General features: G+C 31.3%; 1 protein-coding gene across 5 annotated transcripts in view; it reads right to left on the reverse strand.

Annotated features, from left to right (window-relative positions):
- Nucleotides 1-22,169, reverse strand: part of LOC139489206 (uncharacterized) — a 45,030-nt gene that overhangs the window by 14,120 nt on the left and 8,741 nt on the right. For 4 of the 5 annotated variants that reach the window (XM_071275405.1, XM_071275406.1, XM_071275402.1 and 1 more), the window contains one exon: nt 5,151-5,317. In XM_071275405.1, the coding sequence (XP_071131506.1) occupies nt 5,151-5,298 (148 nt within the window). In that variant the 5' untranslated portion in view covers nt 5,299-5,317. Of the gene's footprint in view, nt 1-5,150; nt 5,318-9,942; nt 10,165-22,169 lie in introns of those variants that run through there. The other variant, XM_071275403.1, reaches the window with a different exon arrangement.

Below are 22,169 nucleotides of genomic sequence, written 5' to 3' on the forward strand. Positions count from 1 at the left end.
CACCACTGAGGGGATCCCTTTATCTCTATATCTAGCTAAGGCTTGACAACAACCATGCACTGAACTAAACAGTTTTGTTTGATTTCACTGAAGAAATATACTTGATCCTGTAAGCTTAACCTTTGTCAATCAATCTCTATAACCATGCAGTTATCAGAAATGAACATAATGAATAATACATGAAAATTACCCAGAAATTGATTAGATTATATGGGGAGATAGAAATTAACATCTTATTATATCACCTGAAACTAATGATAATAAACCATAAAGGCTAAAATGTTAATTGATTTAGTATGCAACATTCTGCTGACTCAGCTATAAATTTTACATTCTGAATTAGTGGGCAGTATATGTGTTTCTGTCTGCAATAAATAGCAAAGAAATTACATGACAAAACAAGGCTTAAAAGTTAATCAGTTTTAACCAACTCAGCTATAAAACTGTCTTTAATATTAGCTTCTAGCATCTATTGGCAATTTGAGGCAACAAAGAACATCTATATGCAATTTGAGGCATTTAAGAACATCTCAATGGGTGTTTTACATTTCTGTATACATCCTTTAATTTACAGTATCATTTTTCCATCAAAAGTTTTCTTGTTAAATAAAAGTTCAAATTACTCATATTTGCAATTTAAATATTCAGTTACCTATCACATTTAATTATATATATTTTATTGTATATCTACAGATTTCAGATTCTTTAAAACATTTAGACACATTAAAACAAGGAAATATGGTTTGCTTATTAATGTATGGAAGACCAAAGGGCAAGGTATATATACATGTATATAAACAACTTCATGTGAGTTCACCATAACATTTGCATTTTATATAAATTAATTTTATTAGATTCTAAGTATGACTGTATGAAAAAGACCACAGATAAATTTGTGGAAAATGAAATAAATTTGTGTTTCCCAGAATTTTATAATCCTTTTATGTATTACATAAATATACAGATCAAAACAATTGAACAATTAAATAACAATTTACCTAGCCTCACATTACCTAGATGTATACCATGCATATAGAACTTTAGCTATTTCTAATTTTATTTATTAGACCAGAGTTGCTAGGAAACTGTTAACAAATTAAGTTGCCTTTGTTGCAAAAAAAAAGTGAAGAATAAATTGAGAGAGTGAAATTGAGATAAAAACTTTGAGAATACAAACTTGTCATCAATTGCCGTAGACAAATTGAGAGATAAAAGGTAAGTAGGGAATAAGAACAAATTATGTGATATATAAAGAATATCTATAAACACACCTGGGACTAGACAAAATGTTATTAATTGACATTTTATATATAAACCTTACTTTGACTGAATGCCAATAAATACCTACCAACCACATTTTATATAACTATATATCAATAAACATCTTGTTTGGTTTCTCACCTGTTAATTGACAGCTGATCACCTGAGAGGTGCACCTTAACTGCACAAAAATGTCCAAATATGTCACAAAATACCTGATAATTATCATTAGAGAAAAGATGTATTCTGTTGTTAAATTCAATTGATGTACAGTGTACTTTTCCATATATTAAAGGAAATCAAATTGAAGATGAGTAAATTCATTTCAAAGCTCTGTTTATGATTTAAATAACTTCTACTATTATCATGATATTCTGTTAATTCTGATTTTCCGTGTTGTTAAATACATGCATATAAGTCAAGGGAATTATCAAACATGAAGATTATGAAAAGAACATTATAGGAAAGTTGTTTAAGTTCAATCCCTTTGTTTGTTTTTACCTTTTAAAGCATGACAATCATAAGAATCTGAGATGTTCCTTAATGTTTAGAATAAAACAATTGACATGAGGGCAATGCTCTGAGCCACCGGTATAAGTCTAGTATAAGTCTACTGATTGCTGGAAAGCAATCGTATCCCAAAAATAACTGTAAAAACAATTACAACTGTTCCTCTTTAAAGTTTATATACAGTAAAAACCAGTCTGTTATTCATTCTTATAACCATCTTAAAATATTTACATTTTACTGAAGAAACCACTTTAAACAATGAAATTAGTCTATTACTTCAAAGTGTTTTCTAGATTCCATTGATAGTGCTAAATTAATCTCTAACCAGTAGAAAACATAGATAAATATACTGTAAATCCACAGTTTCTGCATATTTCCTTAAATGCATTTTTTTTTTATTTCATGAGACATATAAACCTGTCGCAAATTTTCTGGATTTTCAGTAAATAAAAGGAGATTAATGGCGGTAACAATCTTACTGTACAAATAAAACTATTGACACTGATATACGTTGCACCTAAATGTTATTTCGATAGTACAATGTAAAATGCAAATGTTTAACTTTAAATTGCAAAACTTTAAAATGTAATCTATACAATTTTCAAAGTCATGGACTTAGGGGTGGGGCCAAATAATCTCTATTGAAAAGAGACACTGAAAAGGTAACTGCATTCCAAATATCATTTACTTTCAGTTCTCCCCTTCAAATGATTTAATAAAATATTAATGGTGCAAACTAACAGAATGCAAGTTTCTAAGTCAATAGACCAAGTAGGCATGCAGGGCCAAATAATATCAAGGGATTATGCCATGTCAACTTAACGTTAAGGGTTCCCCTTAATCTGACCAAAATTACACAGAGCACATTTAAGTCTCGCAATTTCTTCTTATAGCTCCTGCTCTATTAATATAAATAAATAAATTGCTTGCTGAGTGAGCCTGATACACCACAGTGGTAACGAACCCTGAACAGCTGGGGCAAATTTTGACACAAAATGCAAGCTTGATACTGTCTGAATTTGGATTGTAGTAAAATTTTTGACACAAAGTATAGGTTTCTGACACAAAATAAATGTCAAGATATTACAAATCTATTGCGCAATACTGTAAAATTAAAGATTCTTTTTGAAATTTTTCAAAAATATGAAATTTTTCAAAAATATGAAATTTGTAAAATTTTGAAAAAAAGTTTGAACCCCTTAAAAAATTTGGAACCCCCCTTTGAGAAATTACCAACACACTCAATCCCAGCCTTTACTTTGAAGTATGGAACCTTGTGGTGCAATTACAGAGAGATCCATACTCTTATTATAAATACAATTAAATTATTGTCTGGAAACTAGAAAAATGCTTGTTTTTGGTCCTTTCTGGTACCTAATTCCTGCATGAATTGGGCATTTATCCCCCCCCCCCCCACCCCACCCCAACTCAATCCCAGCCTTCCTTTTGTGATATGGAACCGTGTGGTACAATGTCAGAGAGATCAAAGCACTTACACACAAGTATTGGCCAGAAACTACAAAATTCTTTGCTTTTGGCCTTTTTTTTTTTAGACCTTTAAAAATTCCTAAACTGTTGGCACCATAACCCCTAAAATGAATCCAAACCTTCTACTTGTGGTATTAAACATTGTGGTATATTTTTAGAGCAATTGAAATACTTATACAAAAGTTATTATCCTGAAAGTAGTAAAAGGCTTTTTTGGGCCCCTAATTCCTAAACGGTTGGAACCATAATCCCCAAAATCATTCAAAACCTTCCCTTTGTGGTATTGGACCATCTTATAAAATTTCATAGAGATCCATAGACTTAAACTAAAGTTATTGTCCAGAAACCAAATGTGTCTTCGGACGACCCAGATGACGTTCATGACGACGCAGATGACAACGACGACAACGACCATGAAGACATCATTCCATTCACTGATCCAAAAAAATTTTGCAGTCATATAAAAATAAACATCAAAATGTCTTCCACAATGAGCATGGATTATAATACCTCAAAATAACTCTTAAACAAACTATGAAAGAAATTCTTCCAATTTTAAGTATTTAGTTCCTTTTACCCAATATTGACCTAAAGCAGTCATAAACATTTATCAAACATGTTAGGTCAGAAAAGAGTATCATTAAACATCTGTTTTGATGCTTTAAAAGACAAGCTATTAATGAGCAGAACATACATTTTCACATAAAAAGAAACTTTATACATGCTCACAACAGGTGTAATTCTCAGTAAAAGTAAACATAACATTGTAAATAAATTCTTTAACGAAGGATTATTTGTAAATAAAATTTTACATTTCAAAGTGCAAATGATCATCAAATTGTACCATGCTCTATCATTATACAACAATTACATAATAAAACTATAATGAAATTCTTCCTTTGTCTGATTTCGCCAAGATAATTTAATTTTTTTGAATGCATGTCTGATTCCTGTCGGCAGTAAACCAGTCATAAGGCTAAATCATATTCAACTGTTAAACCGGTTAAATGCCTTGGAAACAAAACATGAAAACTGAAGACATCAGTAAAATCCATTTGAAGAGAAAATCAAATTCTCAACAGAGTTAAATGTTAGTCGTAATTGAAATAAATCAAATCTATCTCCCGATTTTTTAGTCACATGATAAAAATAGAATAATTGAGACAGAATGATTGTTTGCCAAAGTCCAACTCCCAATTGGACTGAAATCCATAGTTTTACAAGAACAGTACATTGTTATGAGCATCTATTTATCAGTTGTACAAGGCATCAGGGATCACATATGTTCTTGTATGTCAGTACGTCATGTCCCTAGTTATTTTTATAATGTCATGGTTTTAAGCGTTAAACTTTATTTCCACTGATTTTTTGCCATTTGTTGCATTGTTTTGCTGTTATATCCCTGTTATAGATCAGATGAGGATTATAGATTACATATCTGCATTTTACAATTTCATGCTAAAATAATCCGTTTCATAGAAATAATGTATAAAATTTAAATTTTGCTAGTTCATGCATGTTAATGAGAATAATGACCACAGCATTATTCCTGTAATAAAAAAAAAATTGCGGCTATAAAATAAGCGATCATGTTCAGCTAAAATAAATACTAGGTAGCTATTTAGAATTGCCAGTATATAAAATTGAGCCAGAGTGGCTGCCAGATACTACAACCACTACCTATACATTTGTATTCTTTTTTAGGTGAAATTTGATTCGGATCATCCCTTTAATAGAAAATCAGGGCAACTATGACCAAAAACAAATCGGACCATTTTGACAACTCAGACCAATATTAGATAATAATTCATACTATTTGAGAACTGTTTCTTAGAATAACCAGGTCAAAACCTCGGCAGTTTCAGAAATCTGTTGTTAATTTGCACACTAACCTGCATGCCCTGATTTCCACTGGTCCACTGAACACATATGTAAAAGAGACCATGGTCTGGCAGCTTGTGCTTGACGGTTCATGTTGGCCACCACTGTAGTAGGCCCCATCAAGCCATAATTTATTCCTTTACTTTCTTCTGCCCCCATGGCTGACTAGAATATCCACCTGAAATAAGAAAAATTATTGATACAAAATTGCATTGCCTTTCCAATATCAAAAAGAGGCTAGTACTGTCATACCGAAGACCATATTTCACTGTCATTTAATTCTTTATATTTTTGCAAATTATTATTTTAAACTTCTATCAAAATAAAAATAAAATAGCCATATATTTCAAATTAATTTTTTATTTGTTTATTGATGAGGATGGGGATGTCAATCAAATTTATAGCAGCCAATGGCTCATGACTGTTTGATGAGGGTGATAAAGGGTTATTTTCGTGCAATGTGATCGCAGTTTTTTATTTCACGTTCAACATGTTTTTACTTTTTTATTTGACGTTCAGTCGTGCATGACGGGTGCCTCGTTCAACGTGTTCTGCTTATTTAATTTTACGTGCATCGTGATTTTCAAAGTCTTATTTTGCGTGCTCGGTATTTTTTAAATAAAATTCAAACACTTGGCATTGTCAAGAAATACTTTTTTAAAAGCCGTAAACCAATTATATCATAAATGTGTATACTAAATCGGGAATATCAAGTAAAACAAAGAGTTAATATATACAAGAAGGCAGTGACTCAGTCACAAAAGGTTCAAATAAAAGTATTTATTTTTCGTGCAACGTTCATTACAGAAATTATTTCACGTTCTAAGTGAAATTATGTCTTATTTCACGTTTTTTTCGTGCAAGCACCCCCCTTTACCACCCTCTTTGATATTATAAGAGATTTTTCCCATTGACATCTTTGGAAATGTAGCTACATATAGATGCATTGTAATCACACATTAACAGCAACTTTAAGCTAAGGGTGCATGAGTATACTACTAACTCCAAGGGAGGCAAACAATGTCAAATCTTCCAAAGTGATTCTCCATTGTACCCTATTTATCTTGTATAATATGCACAGCCTTTACATCCCTCCCTTTATTAATGTTTGAAATATTTTGTTTTCAAAATTTTACAGCAGCTCTGATTGCAGCCTCATGTAGTATCTCAAGTTGTTTACAACTTGATTTTTTTTAGAGACAATTTTAAAAAACATGTAGCTCTTTTTAAAATTAACAGAGTACTTCTTTGTATTTTTTCTTCTATAAATACTGCAAATACTCAATTTCTGTTGCATCTACGTTCACTGAACTTGGAAAGCAGCCCAAAAGTGCATATGCATGAATGCTACATTTTTTAAAGCATCAGTGAAAATTAAATGATCTAATTTTCAACACAATGCCATAGGCAATTGATTTACCCAATTAACAGATATTTTTGACTAGAAAATTTCTGTGAAATGTGCAATTAACAATTTCAAACTGCAAATTTCCCTTACCAAAAAAACACCTTTCATTGAAAATTTAATCAAGCCTAACAACTGCAATCTAATATTATGCAACTGCACGGAACCTGTCAATCATGATTCTGTCTGATATCATACTTGAGTTGTAATTGTAACAGATTTTACATCATGCTTCCTTTCAATCTACAGATGTACAATCAGCCTCCATGCATCCCCAAAAGTCATTAATGCATCCCTCAAAGCCAGGTCAATCTATAAATATACAATTAGTCTTGAGGCATCCCTAAAGCCAGGTCAATCTATAAATATACAATTAGTCTTGAGGCATCCCTAAAGCCAGGTCAATCTATATATATACAATTAGTCTTGAGGCATCCCTAAAGCCAGGTCAATCTATAAATATACAATTTAGTCTTGAGGCATCCCTAAAGCCAGGTCAATCTATAGATATACAATTAGTCTTAAGGCATCCCTCAAAGCCAGGTCAATCTATATATATACAATTAGTCTTGAGGCATCCCTAAAGCTAGGTCAATCTATAGATATACAATTAGTCTTGAGGCATCCCTAAAGCCAGGTCAATCTATAGATATACAATTAGTCTTGAGGCATCCCTAAAACTAGGTCAATCTATAGATATACAATTAGTCTTGAGGCATCCCTAAAGCTAGGTCAATCTATAGATATACAATTAGTCTTGAGGCATCCCTAAAGCCAATGAGTCCCCAAAGCAGATCCTGGTCAAATCCATTAATGAGAGCAAGGAGGAAAAAAATGCTGCAATGCAATTTAAGTTGTGACTCTGTCTAATGCATCAATGTCATTAATGTCAGTTCCTTTTCAACAAAATGTACAAAAATAAGGCTTTTTATTCATACTGTGCATGTGTCCCTTTTGTTTTTCATTAATTGTTATTTCATAAATAAGGCAGTTAGTTTTTCTTATTTGAATTGTTTCACATTTTAATGTCAAGGCCTTTTATGGAAGACTTATAGTACAGTTTTCTCATTGCCTAATTCATACCTCATCCCCTAATTTTTCTATCAAACACTAAAATTTGATTCATTTCAGAATTATTAGAGTTCCATTCAAGAAACAATTAACAATGCATGAAATTGATATAAAGTATCTCTTCCGCCCTAAATGGGGACAGGCACCAACGTCAGGTAATTGTCCTTAAACATGATTCCTAAGTTTGCATCAATCATAAGTCATAGTAGTTATTATAACGTAATATATCCAAGCTATGTAATTGTTGGTTCAATAATGTAATTTATTCCAATGAAGAAGACCGTAATGGCCGAGACTTATGGGAATTTGTGTTATAGTTTTTATTATATATAAAGATATATTATATGACTTTCCTTTTTGCCAGGATCATGTAAACTGGTTCATCAGTGACCAAGATAAGTGAATGAAACCAGGTGAATCTACATTAAAGTTATATTTGACCATGTTAATGATTTAATAGTACATGATCCCCAACTCCCACTTACTTCTCTATTCAGTTGACCATGAAAATGGGGTCAAAACTCTAATTTTGCATTAAAATTAAAAAGATCATCTCATAGGGAAAATGTGTACTAAGTTTCAAGTTGATTGTACTTCAACTTCATCATTAACTACCTGGACCAAAAAACAAAACTCATTTGGCATTATCAACAATGCTACATGTATTACATTGTAATACCTATATATCTAAGTTCAAAAGTTTACATGTGACATTCAAAATTGACAACGGCATATCAGGGTTGTTGATTGAAATACATGTAATTGTTGGTTAAATTATTTCTATTTATATCTAATGATTTTAACTTTCCTTCCATCATAAATATTTTCCTCAGATCAGTCACGTTCCTGTTTTTAAACTTCAATTGCATCAAAATAATGTTTATTGAAAGTTATGTCACCTTTAACATCTACTAACAAAGATATTTCGATGCACTTCTGAAATACCTTTTAACATGTTCAATTTTAATCAATTCCATGTTTACCTTGCTTAAGATATATCTTTGAAGAAAATGTAATACCACCCAATAAAATGAAATATATATTTATCAAGTACAAAATAAATACCTGATACTCCCACATAGGTAACATATATACTATTTGTAAATATACAAATGATGGCAATTATTAGGTTGGGTGAATTTAGACGATAGTGCTCATTTCAAAGAGGGGCCAAAGATATCAGAGGGACTGTTCAAACTCATTATTGAAGTCGAAAAAAAAAACTGACATCGCCATGGCTAAAAAAGAAAAAGACAAACAGACAAATAATAGTACATATTACACACAACATAGAAAACTTAAGACTAAGCAACACAAACTTCATAAGAATTCAGATAAAAAGTTTCTTGTTTTTGGCAACATTTGACCTGTGTTTTCTCTGCCTAAATGTCATTTTGATAATTAAACACTGCTTCCAAAAATGCCAAAGTCTGTATTTCAGTTCAGTCATGTTTCATATCAAAATTCTGGTAAAACTATATATTTTCATTTGTATTTTGCTATAAATTCGCGTTGTTATCATGTCTTGTGGAGTTATGTAATAAACAGCTGTAACATGACAACTCATTATTACGTAACAATTTATCACATAATTAGACATTTTTTGGAAATATAAACCAATGCAGGAAGAAGATTGATCTTTGTACCAGATAAAAGACAGATGTATTTTTAATTTAATTCTCTATATATATATAGAGCTATCATTTTTTTGTCTCTGATGGGTGACATTTACTTTTCACATACATCAGTGGCGGATCCAGGGGGAGGGTTCCCGGGGTAGGAACCTCCACCTTTTTTTGGACGATCAATGCATTTGAATGGGGACATATAGTTGGAATCCCCCCTTTGTCCTGGGTTGGGAACCCCCCTTTTTCAAATGGCTGGATCCGCCACTGTACATTCAAGCCTTAACTTGATGGATGAATTAAAATTCCACAATTATCAAACTACATGCACTGTATACATTTCATACTTTCTAGGAAAAATGTTTCCTATAAAATTATCAAGAACACCATTAAAACGTCAAACCTTTATCAAAAGATAAAAATATGCTACTCACAAATTGTATGTACATGTATAGCTTAATTATTTTCTACAGTATAATATTGAATATTCTCCAATATACCAATAAAAAATAGCATATACATGTACCTCAGATAGCTTTAATTATGTGACTTTTAATTTTTCACATATCCCAATGAATTAATTATTTTTACAAATGCTTACATGTAGATATCATGTACACATTAAATAATTTCAAAAGGACAAAATTATTTCTACTTAATTTTTTTGTTAATTTGTGCATAAATGAGATATATATATTTTACCTTTCAATAAAAAAATTATAAAATATATCCAAAGTTTTGATTTAAGCACTCTATTTCACAGAAATTCCTGAATTCATCCTTCCCGTGTCATTTTTCTTACATCTCTAAACTAAGTACATGTGCACCAACGTCTCTGGATCTATACCATTTCAATTTTTAAGGGGTGATATTCATCACATATCAAGTACACTTTTATAACTGTGGATTTAACATTTTATAGTGGATGAAATATACTGAGGAAATATACAGTATACATTTCACCATTTTTTTAAGTAGAAAAGAAAAATAAAATTTTCAAAAAAGTAATTTTATATGTCAACCAAAATGAGAAAAAATTTGTCTTAAAAAATAGTAATTATGATGTATTTGATATTCTTATTTACACTTAATTTTCACCCCACAAATTCTTTATAGATTTGTACTTCCTTCCAGTTTTAAACATGTTTAATAATGTTAACCGTTACAACATATGTTATCTACCATAATATCCAAGGACAAATATTTGTCATACAGGGGGCCTTCAATAGCTTTACTGTATATTGTAGACTTACTCGTTGTTCTAGGCTATTCAAGACCCTATAAGATCTGCAGCATTATACTAAAGATTTCAACGATCTCTGAATTATGACCATATAGGTTTTAGATAAAACTTTAGTTTCATTCAAAATTTTTACAACAATTTTTATATGTATTTTCCCAATCCTAACACCCATCAATGCTGCACCAATCTTCTGAATAAAGACATTTGTATAGTCAAAAATGATGCATTCTGTGGATTTATTAACATCCAACCTCCTTAAAACCATGATGTCAAATGCATGAAAAACAATAGTCCACTTTCAAGTTATGTCTTTTGTAGACCTTTATGACTTCATTTACCAAATAGAGGCCTGGGACCGGCTGTATCCCTGCACTATCTAATTTATTTATTATAAGAAATTAATTTGCCAAATAATTCTTCCAATATTTAGAACATTATTTTTTTTCAACCTCCCCTACTCAACATGTGAAAGAAGAATGATGTTCACTTACATGTAAATCAAAATTTTGACGGAAATGCAACAAATTTAAAAGTAGACATTTTGAATCTCTGGTCACTGTGTTAGATAATATGGAAAGATTTTAATGTTCATCTTTATTTAATGAAATTTGATACAATTTCTTAAGCATCATCATCATCAGTGAGGCATTGAAATTCTGCATCATTTTACGTCTGAATTTTACCTAAATCTTTTCACTTCTGGAATAGTAGATAACAAAGTAAGTGAATCCCTTTTTAATATAAAATACTTTTACCATAGATGTTATACCCAATATCTTTGCTTCTACTATTTAATAAAATAAACTTACCAAAGTGTATAGTGGTATATTGTATATTAACTACCACAACGAAGTCTTTATCTTAAATATGTAAACCTTTCATATAAAATAAGTAATTTGAATAAAATCTTTGCCAATAATAGACCTCTCTATCTATACACACATAATTGTTGATAACAATTATAACCTTCAAATTCCTGTGTAGCAAACAATATTTGTCCAATAATATACCTACCTAAATTCGATATACCAGTGCATTTTTAAATCTAATTTGCTCAATAAATAATTAAGTGTGAATCAGCTAAATTTTATGAATGAATTTTAAAATTAAAATGACTAAACTGAAATTATCAAAGGGGGAGGCAGAGTAAAGGGGGGGTTCCAGCTATATGCTCCCATTCAAATGCATTGATCGGCCAAAAAAATCCAACCCCCGAAACCCCCTTGCAGTTTACAGTTAAATAGAGAAAGTAGATGTGGTATGGTTGCCCATAAAACAACTATTATCTAGAGACCAAAATATAAGGATTATAGCAACCATCATGTACACTATAAACATGATAAGCAAAAGCCATACAGTATTAAAGATATATATTATGTATTTAAGGCCCCTGCATGGAAAAATATGAAACAATTCAAAAGAGAAGGCAAACAGCCTAATGTATGCAATAAAAAACATATAAGGGGTGCCAAGGACATAATTTGGACTATTTTTCACAGAAATAAGATAAGGTTTTCAACTATTCCAAAGTTGATGTTCTATGGCCAATTTACAAATATTTATTTGTTAAGTAAAATTGAATGCTTTTCTTTACCAAAATAAGTATTATTTTGATGATAATATTTGAAATATTTAAAACAGGGATGGTCTTTAAAAAAAATATCCAATTTATATCATATTAAATGCCAAAAACTTAAAAATAATTCTTATTTTCAGTAGGAAATTAGATGAAAATGTAATATAAATTTAAGATGCATATTTCTTTTTGTTTTCTTTAGTTTTCCGATAACGGTACATACCTTCAAAAATATACCTTTCTCTAACTAAGTCCAAAGGTTTGATTTCTGGGGTTTTGACAATGTGGTCAAAATTGAATAACTGACCTCATCTTCATATAAATAAAGGATCTTTATAAACATTTGACATTGATTTGACCTGTCAATATTGTCCTCTGATGTGATATAAGATGGGCTTTAATGGATTAAATAGATATTTAAATAGATTTATGTTTATTTATTTGTATATTCATTACACAATGTTATTCATATCCTTAAGCCTATCAGATACTTTTCAACTATATAAGGTCATCTTTTTAATATTTATAGAAACCTTTTGATCATATATAGAAATTATTCTTTATAAATATCTTGAAAAGATTAAATTATTATGTCCAACATCTTAAAAGGTTTGGTTTTTAATTACTGTAACACTGATTTATTAATGTGAATCATCAAAAACTAGTACAGAATTAGGGACGACATCAGGAGATCCATGTAGGATAAAAAACTTAAATCAAATAGTTCGGGGGTGGGGGGTTAAAATTCTACAAGTTTTGTATATCTAAAATCGATTTTTACATGTATCCCTATTGGTAAATCAATTTTTCCCAAATTAAGTTAAGAGGGGGTGGGGGTGTCAGTGAAAAAACTATGTGAATAAGTTTTTTATCCTACATTGAACTTTTTGATGTCGTCCCTTCAGAAAGGCCACCTATGTAGATCTTCATTGAAAACAACATGATTATAAGAATAAAAACGATTTACTAAAATACTGTTTGATAACCCTTTTATTCCCTTCAATTTTTGAATTTCAAGTCCCTAACCAGATGCTCCGCAGGGCACAGCTTTATACCACCACAGAATTTGAACCCTGAACAGTTGGGGCAAGTATGGACACAACATTCAAGCTTGATACAGCTCTGAATTTGGATTGTGATTAAGTAGTTGACACAACATAGGTTTCTGACACAGAATGAATGTGGTCTAAGAACTTAAACTTAATTAAACTTAAAATTTTTAAATTGGACATTTACCTATTATGGTCCAATATCAAAAATCTAAATACATGGTTAGATCCAGCAAAAAATTATATTAAATAACCCTATATATTCAATTTTTGTTGAAATCAAACAAAGATTAATTTTGGACCCCAATTTGAACCAACTTGAAAACTGGGCCTATAATCAAAAATCTAAAAACATGTTTAGATTCAGCATATCAAAGAATCTCATGGATTCAATTTTTGTTGATATCAAACAAAGTTTAATTTTGGCCCACGATTTGGACCAACTTTAAAACTCAGGCCCCATAAACAAAAATCTTAATACAAGTTTAGATTCAGCATATCCAAGAACCACAAGGATTCAATTTTTGTTGAAATCAAACAAAGTTTAATTTTGGACACCGAATTGGACCAACTTGAAAACTGGGCCAATAATCAAAAATCTAAGTACATGTTTAGATTCAGCAAATCAAAAACCACAAGAATTCAATCTTTGTTAAAATCAAACTAAGTTTAATTTTGGACCCTTTGGGCCCCTAATTCCTAAACTGTTGGGACCAAAACTCCCAAAATCAATCCCAACTTTCCTTTTATGGTCATAAACCTTGTGTTTAAATTTCATAGATTTCTATTTACTTGTACTAAAGTTATGGTGCGAAAACCAAGAAAAATGCTTATTTGGGCCCCTTTTTGGCCCCTAATTCCTAAACTGTTGGGACCAAAACTCCCAAAATCACTCCCAACCTTCCTTCTGTGTTCATAAACCTTGTGTTTAAACTTCATAGATTTCTATTTACTTATACTAAAGTTATAAAAATTTGTGCGAAAACCAAGAAAAATGCCTATTTGGGCCTTTTTTTGGCCCCTTATTCCTAAACCGTTTGGACCAAAACTCCCAAAATCAATCCCAACCTTCCTTCTGTTGACATAAACCTTGTGCTTAAATTTCATAGATTTCTATTTACTTAAACTAAAGTTATAGTGCGAAAACCAATGTGTCTTCGGATGAGGACGACGAGGAGGACAACAAGGAAGACGACGATGACACCAACGCCATATCAATATACGACCGCAAAAATTGTTTGTGGTCATATAAAAACTGAGGCAACAGATTTATACACAAAATAAGGTAAATGGGGCATTACATGTAAATTATAACATCTGATATCTAGCTTAAACTGCTTACAGCAATATACAGTACCTTTATGCAAAAAGCTCATAAATCCCAACTAGACCAAGAAAATGTTCCACGATTTGACACAAGTGGCATTGTCTTATATGCATGCATGAATTCAATAAAAATTCGGGTATAAATCTTTTTATTCTTAAGCAAAAAGATGATATATCTATGTGTACAGTCATTTTCACTGAATCACTAAACTCTATAATAATGTACATCATATTCACTGAATCATCTTGTTTGTACTGTATATGCTTAGATCACTAAATTGCATGGTCTTTCAAGTCTTGTGAAAAAACATGAGAAAAAAGCATGTTATCTTCTATGTTATCTTCTATGTTAGCTTAGAAATGTTAAAAAGCTTGAAGTTTCACTAACCTTTTAAGGCCAATTTTACTATAGACTGATAATGGAGTCATGAAAAAAAGAAAATCTATCTTAGCTGTAATGCAATTACTAATTCCGATGGGCCCCCTCTGCTTTTACATTATCAAAATAGAATGCCTTTTATTGCTGTGGACCAAAGAATTTAATCAAAGACAATCTTTGTATTACACAGAATTACTTGAATAAAAATGCAAACATTGAAAGATTACGTAATTTGAAGTGCAGCCAACTATCTATTAATTGTATTGACCTTCCCTTAAATCAATAAAATTATCAATGTTTTCTATATACTAGGTAAAGGTACTTGAAACATTTGCAAAAGCAAACAATAAAAAAATAATGAATAGAAAGTCACTAAAACGAAGTGAGAAATTGTTGATTTCTTACTGTCAAATGAAAATATTATGATGTGCCATGTGGTCGCCTAATATGTTCATATTATTTCTGTAATTTGAGGTGAAGATGTCAGGCAATTTGAGACAGCATTTGCTAAACTTCTTTGCAAGGCACTGTTTAAAAATTATCAATATTACTGCAGCTGCATTCATCAATGAAACTGATCTATATCTTGCAAAGAATTCTGCCAAAATCGTTACTTAAGGGACCATTTTGATATTGCACAAATTTGAAAGCAACATCAGGGGTTGAAGGCATAAAACTTTGCTCAGTGCTCGGAGCACAAAAATCATGCTCGAAACATGAAATCCAGCAATTTAATTGGTTGATTTTCGAGTCCGAGTACAAAAATCATGCTCGAAAGTTTTATGACCGTGAAGCCAGGACTTTTAAAAATATAGTAATACCAGAGCTGTTTCACTTGCTCTATACATACAATGATAATGTAGCATTAAATGTTTAAAATTATCAGCCATTGTTACCTTGTTAAGTCATTTGCCTTTGGTGTTGAAATCTCAAGGGTACAGTACTGAAGGATAGATTTCTTTTTAAGTTTGGGGTTTCTGAGTAAATCTTTATTTTTCAATTAAAAATTCATGGTTTAAACACTACATATGGTATCTGCATGTTTATTAGATGTTATTCTACATCTTACAAATCAATTATTCCTGTACTTTCTCATCCAAAAACAATATCCACATCATATTTTCAAAAAAAGATCTGATTTTATTCACTATTACATAATGTCTCGATCAGTTATTACTTTTCCACGACACTAAACTTGAGAGTGTTTCTGATATCCACGCTCCTGTTGTAACGAAGCCTTATTACACAATAGTATTATCAATAAGACAAAACAAAACCTTGGTTAACCACAAATCTTATTCATTTATTGCTAAATTTGATTTGGTGAAAACATTTTATTTTTAGCAAGGACAAAATTATACTTGACATGCAAAAATAGTTCATTAGTCATCACTGTCATTTACACGATTGGAAATAGGGAATTGGTAATGAAAAATATTTTACTCGATGATGAGGAGTTCCGTCATTTAGAATCGTAATTGAAGTTTTGATCAAGTCACCGTAATGGTTAATGGTAAAGGTACATGTAGCAATTAAATCATCTCAAAAGAGATAGACAAATATAGAAATGTTTACTGTAATGACCATAATTACAATTATTCTCTAATAAATGAAATAGTCTTAAAATAAACATGCAATGTGTCGGTAGTCTTGTTTGTATTTCTTTTAACCAACTTTGTAAACATAAAATATACTGATATTGTGAAGTCCCTAAGTAAGCTCTGTCACATGTGCTGTACTTCGTACAACTTACCGTTAAAATTTTTGTTTTCAAAATGTGACTCTTTTTCCAAAACAAATCTGTGGTTAAATTACTTGTTGAAATATTAAAAATTAATTTTAATTTTAATTGTAAGTTTTTTTTGCCAAAATTGTTGTTATTCCATTCTCTGCAAAATGCTTACAGAGACCCTTTTTTCAAAGTCCAAGGACCATAACTCTTCACAAAATCACAAGACCTAAACAAAATTCAACCTTGACCTATAACTTCTCATAATAAACTATAGCTATATATACCAATTATCAAATCAATATCTTCAAGAATGTTAAAAAAAAAAAAGTGTGGAAAACTGATTATTTTAGTAAATTTTCTAAGTCAGAGGACCATAACTCTTCAAAAAATCATCAGACCGATCCAAATTTAAATTTGATCTGTAATTTGGCATGATAAAACAATACAAAATATATTAAATCAATATTTTCAAGCATACAGAAAACTAGAGGCTCTAAAGAGCCTGTGTCGCTCACCTTGGTCTATGTGCATATTAAGCAAAGGACACTGATGGATTCATGACAAAATTATGTTTTGGTGATGGTGATCTGTTTGTAGATCTTACTAAACTGAACATTCTTGCTACTTACAATTTTCTCTATCTATATAGACTTGGCCCTTTAGATACAGAGGAAAATATTTTGTAAAAATTTACAAACATTTACCAAAATAATGAAAATTGTTAAAAATTTACTATAAAGGGTAAAACCTCCTTAAGGGGTCAACTGACCATTGTGGTCATGTTGACTTATTATTAGATCTTACTTTGCTGAACATTATTGCTGTTTACAGTTTATCTCTATCGATAATAGTATATTCAAGATAATATCCAAAAAATGGCAAAATTTCTTTAAAAATTACCAATTGGGGGGCAGCAACCCAACAACCAGTTGTCCAATTCATCTGAAAATGTAAGGGCAGATAGATATTGACTTGATAAACAATTTAACCCATTGTCAGATTTACTCTAAATGCTTTGGTTTCAGAGTTATAAGCCAAAATCTACATTTTATCCCTATGTTCTATTTTTAGCCATGGTGGCCATCTTGATTGATTGGCTGGGTCACTGGACACATTTTTTTAACAAGATACCCTTATAATGATTGTGGCTAAGTTTGGTTAAATTTGACCCTGTAGTTTCAGAGGAGAAGATTTTTGTAAAAGATTATAAAAATTTACGAAAAATTGGTAAAAAATGACTATAAAGGGTAATAACTCCTTAAGGGGTCAACTGACCATTTTGATCATGTTGACTTATTTGTAGACCTTACTTTGCTAAACATTATTGCTATTTATAGTTTATCCTATCTATAATAATATTCAAGATAATAACCAAAATCAGTAAAATTTCCATAAAATTACCAATTAAGGGGCAGCATTTACCGAACAACCGGTTGTCCGATTCATCTGAAAATTTCAGGGCAGATAGATCTTGACCTGATAAACAATTTTACCTCGTCAGATTTGCTCTAAATGCTTTGGTTTCAGAGTTATAAGCCAAAATCTACATTTTACACCTATAGTCTATTTTTAGCCCTGGTGGCCATCTTGGTTGGTTGGCCGGGTCACCGGACACATTTTTTAAACTAGGTACTCCAATGATAATTGTGCCAAATTTGGCTCAGTAGTTTCAGGGGAGAAAATTTCTGCAAAAGTTAATGTTATGGGCCAGGTGAGCTAAAAAGTGTGGTAAACTGATTTGCCAGACTGATGGATGGACACACAGAAAATCGGAGGGACGGAGTGCAAACCTTAATTCCGCTTTCACTTCATCAGTGTGGGACTAATAACTAAACATTAACTGGACAGCAACCCAAAAGTAGCAATGGAATTAAAGACATCATTCTTAAACACCAATGGAAAAAAGGCAGCATTCTAGAGATCAATATACCTTCTTTAACAGTTATCAAATGCCAACACAATATGTGTAAGAAAGTATGGAATAAATTTATCAGCATCCATCAAAGGACTATTATCAACACCAAAATCCCTGAAGGACCATCATTATACATATAATGAGATATGGAATGATTGTCAATAAGACAACTATCCATTGTGACAATTAGAAAGAGATAGGACCATCATTATACATATAATGAGATTTGGTATGGTTGTCAATAAGACAACTATCCAGTTGTGACAATTAGACAGATTTGAGAACTATCTCAGGTCACTGTACCAACTTCTTATGTAAAAGGTCAAGGTTAAAATTACTGAAATGTTAGGGTAAAGTTAATATAAAAAGTAATCAAATCAAATCTAAAATCAGGAAAAAAATGTTATCTTTATATCGAAACACATAAATTCTGAAACAGAAAAGTGGGAATGGTCAGTTTATAGCTAGCTGAGGACCATGCCATTTTTTCAATAAAGATTTCCTTTCATATGATCATTACTAGAGCGTCTATGAGTGAATAACAGACAATAAGAACAGATACTAGAACATACCTAGATGTACTACAAGATGTTCCACCTAAATGTACAACAAGATGTTCCACCTTTATGTACTATAAGATGTTCAACCTTAATGTACTACAAGATGTACCATCTTAATGTACTATAAGATGTACCACCTAAATGTACTACAAGATGTTCCACCTAAATGTACTACAAGATGTTCCACCTAAATGTACTACAAGATGTTCCACCTAAATGTACTCCAAGATGTTCCACCTAAATGTACTCCAAGATGTTCCGCCTAAATGTACAACAAGAAGTTCCATCTAAATGTACTACAAGATGTTCCACCTAAATGTACATTTTACTACAAGATGTTCCTCCTTCATGTACTACAAGATGTTCAACCTAAATGTACTACAAGATGTTCCTCCTAAATGTACTACAAGATGTTCCACCTTTATGTACTATAAGATGTTCCACCTTAATGTACTACAATTTGTTCCACCTAAATGTACTACACGATGTTCCACCTAAATGTACTTCAAGATGTTCCACCTTAATGTACTACAAGATGTTCCTCCTTAAGGTCAAGGATCAGTAAATAAACTAGTCCATAGATTTTTTTTAAATTTAGAACTCTATTAGATATTGAAAATATACATCAGAAAATGTAAAAAAAAGTATATGTCACCGACTTCGTTTTCAAGAAAAATCCATTTTTAAAATGGTCCCAGAGGGTACTAAATTACATTGAATATATAGGGTAAATCTATATTTTCCTTCTACAATTTTCGGTTTCTGGTATAAATCACGAGAACCGCTCCATAGAATTTTTTTTTAAATCAATACTTTTTTCTTCTTTGTCTTACGAATTAGATGATATTAAAAAAAAATATGGTCACCGACTTTGTTTTCCCTGTAGAAGCGACGTAAACACAACATTTTGGCAAAAAAAACCATCAAAATTCGTGACGTCGTAATTTTTATTACATAACGTCAAGTTATCATGCTTATAATTTCCAACGTTCTTCGTGTTGATTATGCACGATGATTATGTGTTTCGCATTGATAGATTCTTTTTATCATAAGAGTCTGGATAATTATAATAAATTTTTATTTAGTATTATCAATATTCTTTATTCTTTATATTTTAGCACCCCATTATACACTTTTTTTTTTTTTTTTTTTTTGCATTTTATTCTGCAATTTTTGCCCATTATTCTGTATTCCGTAAACCCCTCTTTTATGGAACATGTTAAAAAGAAATTATACGTTGTAAAAAATGTGGTACATGTGTGTTCATTATTAATATACATATCTAAAACAATTACTAATTCAGACAAAAATACGTTGTAAGTACATGAACGCAAAAATGGTAAAAACTTAAAAATAGAAATCATCAGGGTTACTGTCAACAAGTTGACGCAATAAAAGATGTAATTGAAGCTATATGTTTTTTTATGCCCCCTTCAACTACCTCTGTACGTCTGTCCGTCCGTCATTCCGTCTGACCGCCCGTCCTTCCGTCCGTCCGCCCCCTTTATAGTTTATAGTTATTCCGCAAAACATCTACAGTTTGAATCATGGAACGTACTTTGCTGTCTGTTTGCATGTGGTCAAGGTTTTGATCTTTTTACATATTTGCTCTAATGAGAGACAGTTGAACTTTGTCATTTTTAACGAATTCATAAATCTCTTATACTATCTTGTAAGTCATCTGTTTACACTTTTTATCCGTTCCGATAATGATTTGGCCACTTTTGAAGAAGAAAAAAACGGATTTTTAGCAGCGGAACTTGTAATAGCTTGTGTTTTGGTACTATATCAGTACATAACGTGTTCTGTCCATATACTGCTGCTTAATATCGCATATATAAACAAACATTATATCAATGATTCTACAAATTTTTGAAAGAGTGTCGTGTAGTTATTAATACATCTTCAAGTTAACAAGTAAAACACGCAGACAAACTGTCATCTTTGTTATTATCTTTTTTGTTCTGTATCAAATTTATTGTATACAAGTCTACAAAAACGTTTTAAAAAGTTTACTAAATGGTTATTGTTCCATAAGTGTACATATGTATGCTCGAAGTATATATAGAATCAGTACATGATACGCAACATGCGACAAATAAAGGGGGGTAGTAATGACAGGAAACTAAATTAAACTAAGGCTTTGATGGATGTAAACTTTAATAAAACTGGAAGTTACATTAGGGGAACAGGAAAATAAGAATATATTGCATCATTTACAACCTTTAAATTGACCAGTGATTTTTTATTCATTACTGACCAGTAACACCGAGATAATCCAACGATTTTTAAGGGTCTATATGAAGTGTGTACCTAAATGTTCTTTATCTTTTAATAATTATTATTTTATTTTCCGTTGTTATTCTTTATAATTTTGCAAACTTTTTTGTTCAATTTTTGACATTCGCCAGTATCCGTTATTCTGCAACTCCCTTTGAGATCCAATTATATGTGACAATAAATTAATGTGCTTCTCTCTCTGAATTTCGATGAAATACATCGTGTAAAAACAAATATACGGAGGTTGAGATATGACCTAAAAACAGATGTACATATTTATGTTTAATATGCCTACAAAAATACACCCCCCCCCCCCTCCCCAAACCGAAAAAAAAACCAAGAAAAAAACAATCGCACACAGGCTGAGACATGACTGGTAATATTGTGTTTTGTTATTTAGTCAATCTACACAAATGAGCGGGGACCTTAAACGGGACCTTAAACGGGACTCCGGGATCGGGTGTTTTTAAGCACGGGATTTCGAGATTGATCCTTTCTGGATCCGGCTATTCTTTTTTCGAATTTCGGGATGGCGGGATTGAAATTTCTATAAATTCGGAACCTCGGGATTTCATGTTTTAAAGTCAGAGATTTCGGGATCACAAAACCCTCGTCCCCCCCTTGTTCCGACTGGTGTGATAATTTTCAAAATATGGGATAAATAGTCTGACCGTACAATACTAAGTTTTTGAATCTTTAGTATTAATGTCCGAAACTTGCACCCCTTCTGCTTATTTTCTGCTAGACGATGTCTTTTCCCAGTGAATATAGGGTTTTTGAAAGGACAGTTTTGACATACAACATATAGAATACTTCCGAGACCACACTGTTTTTTCTCATCACAATTATGTAGAAATAGTAGTGAGCAA

This window comes from Mytilus edulis, chromosome 9, assembly GCF_963676685.1.
Source record: "Mytilus edulis chromosome 9, xbMytEdul2.2, whole genome shotgun sequence".
Taxonomy (NCBI): Eukaryota; Metazoa; Mollusca; class Bivalvia; order Mytilida; family Mytilidae; genus Mytilus; species Mytilus edulis.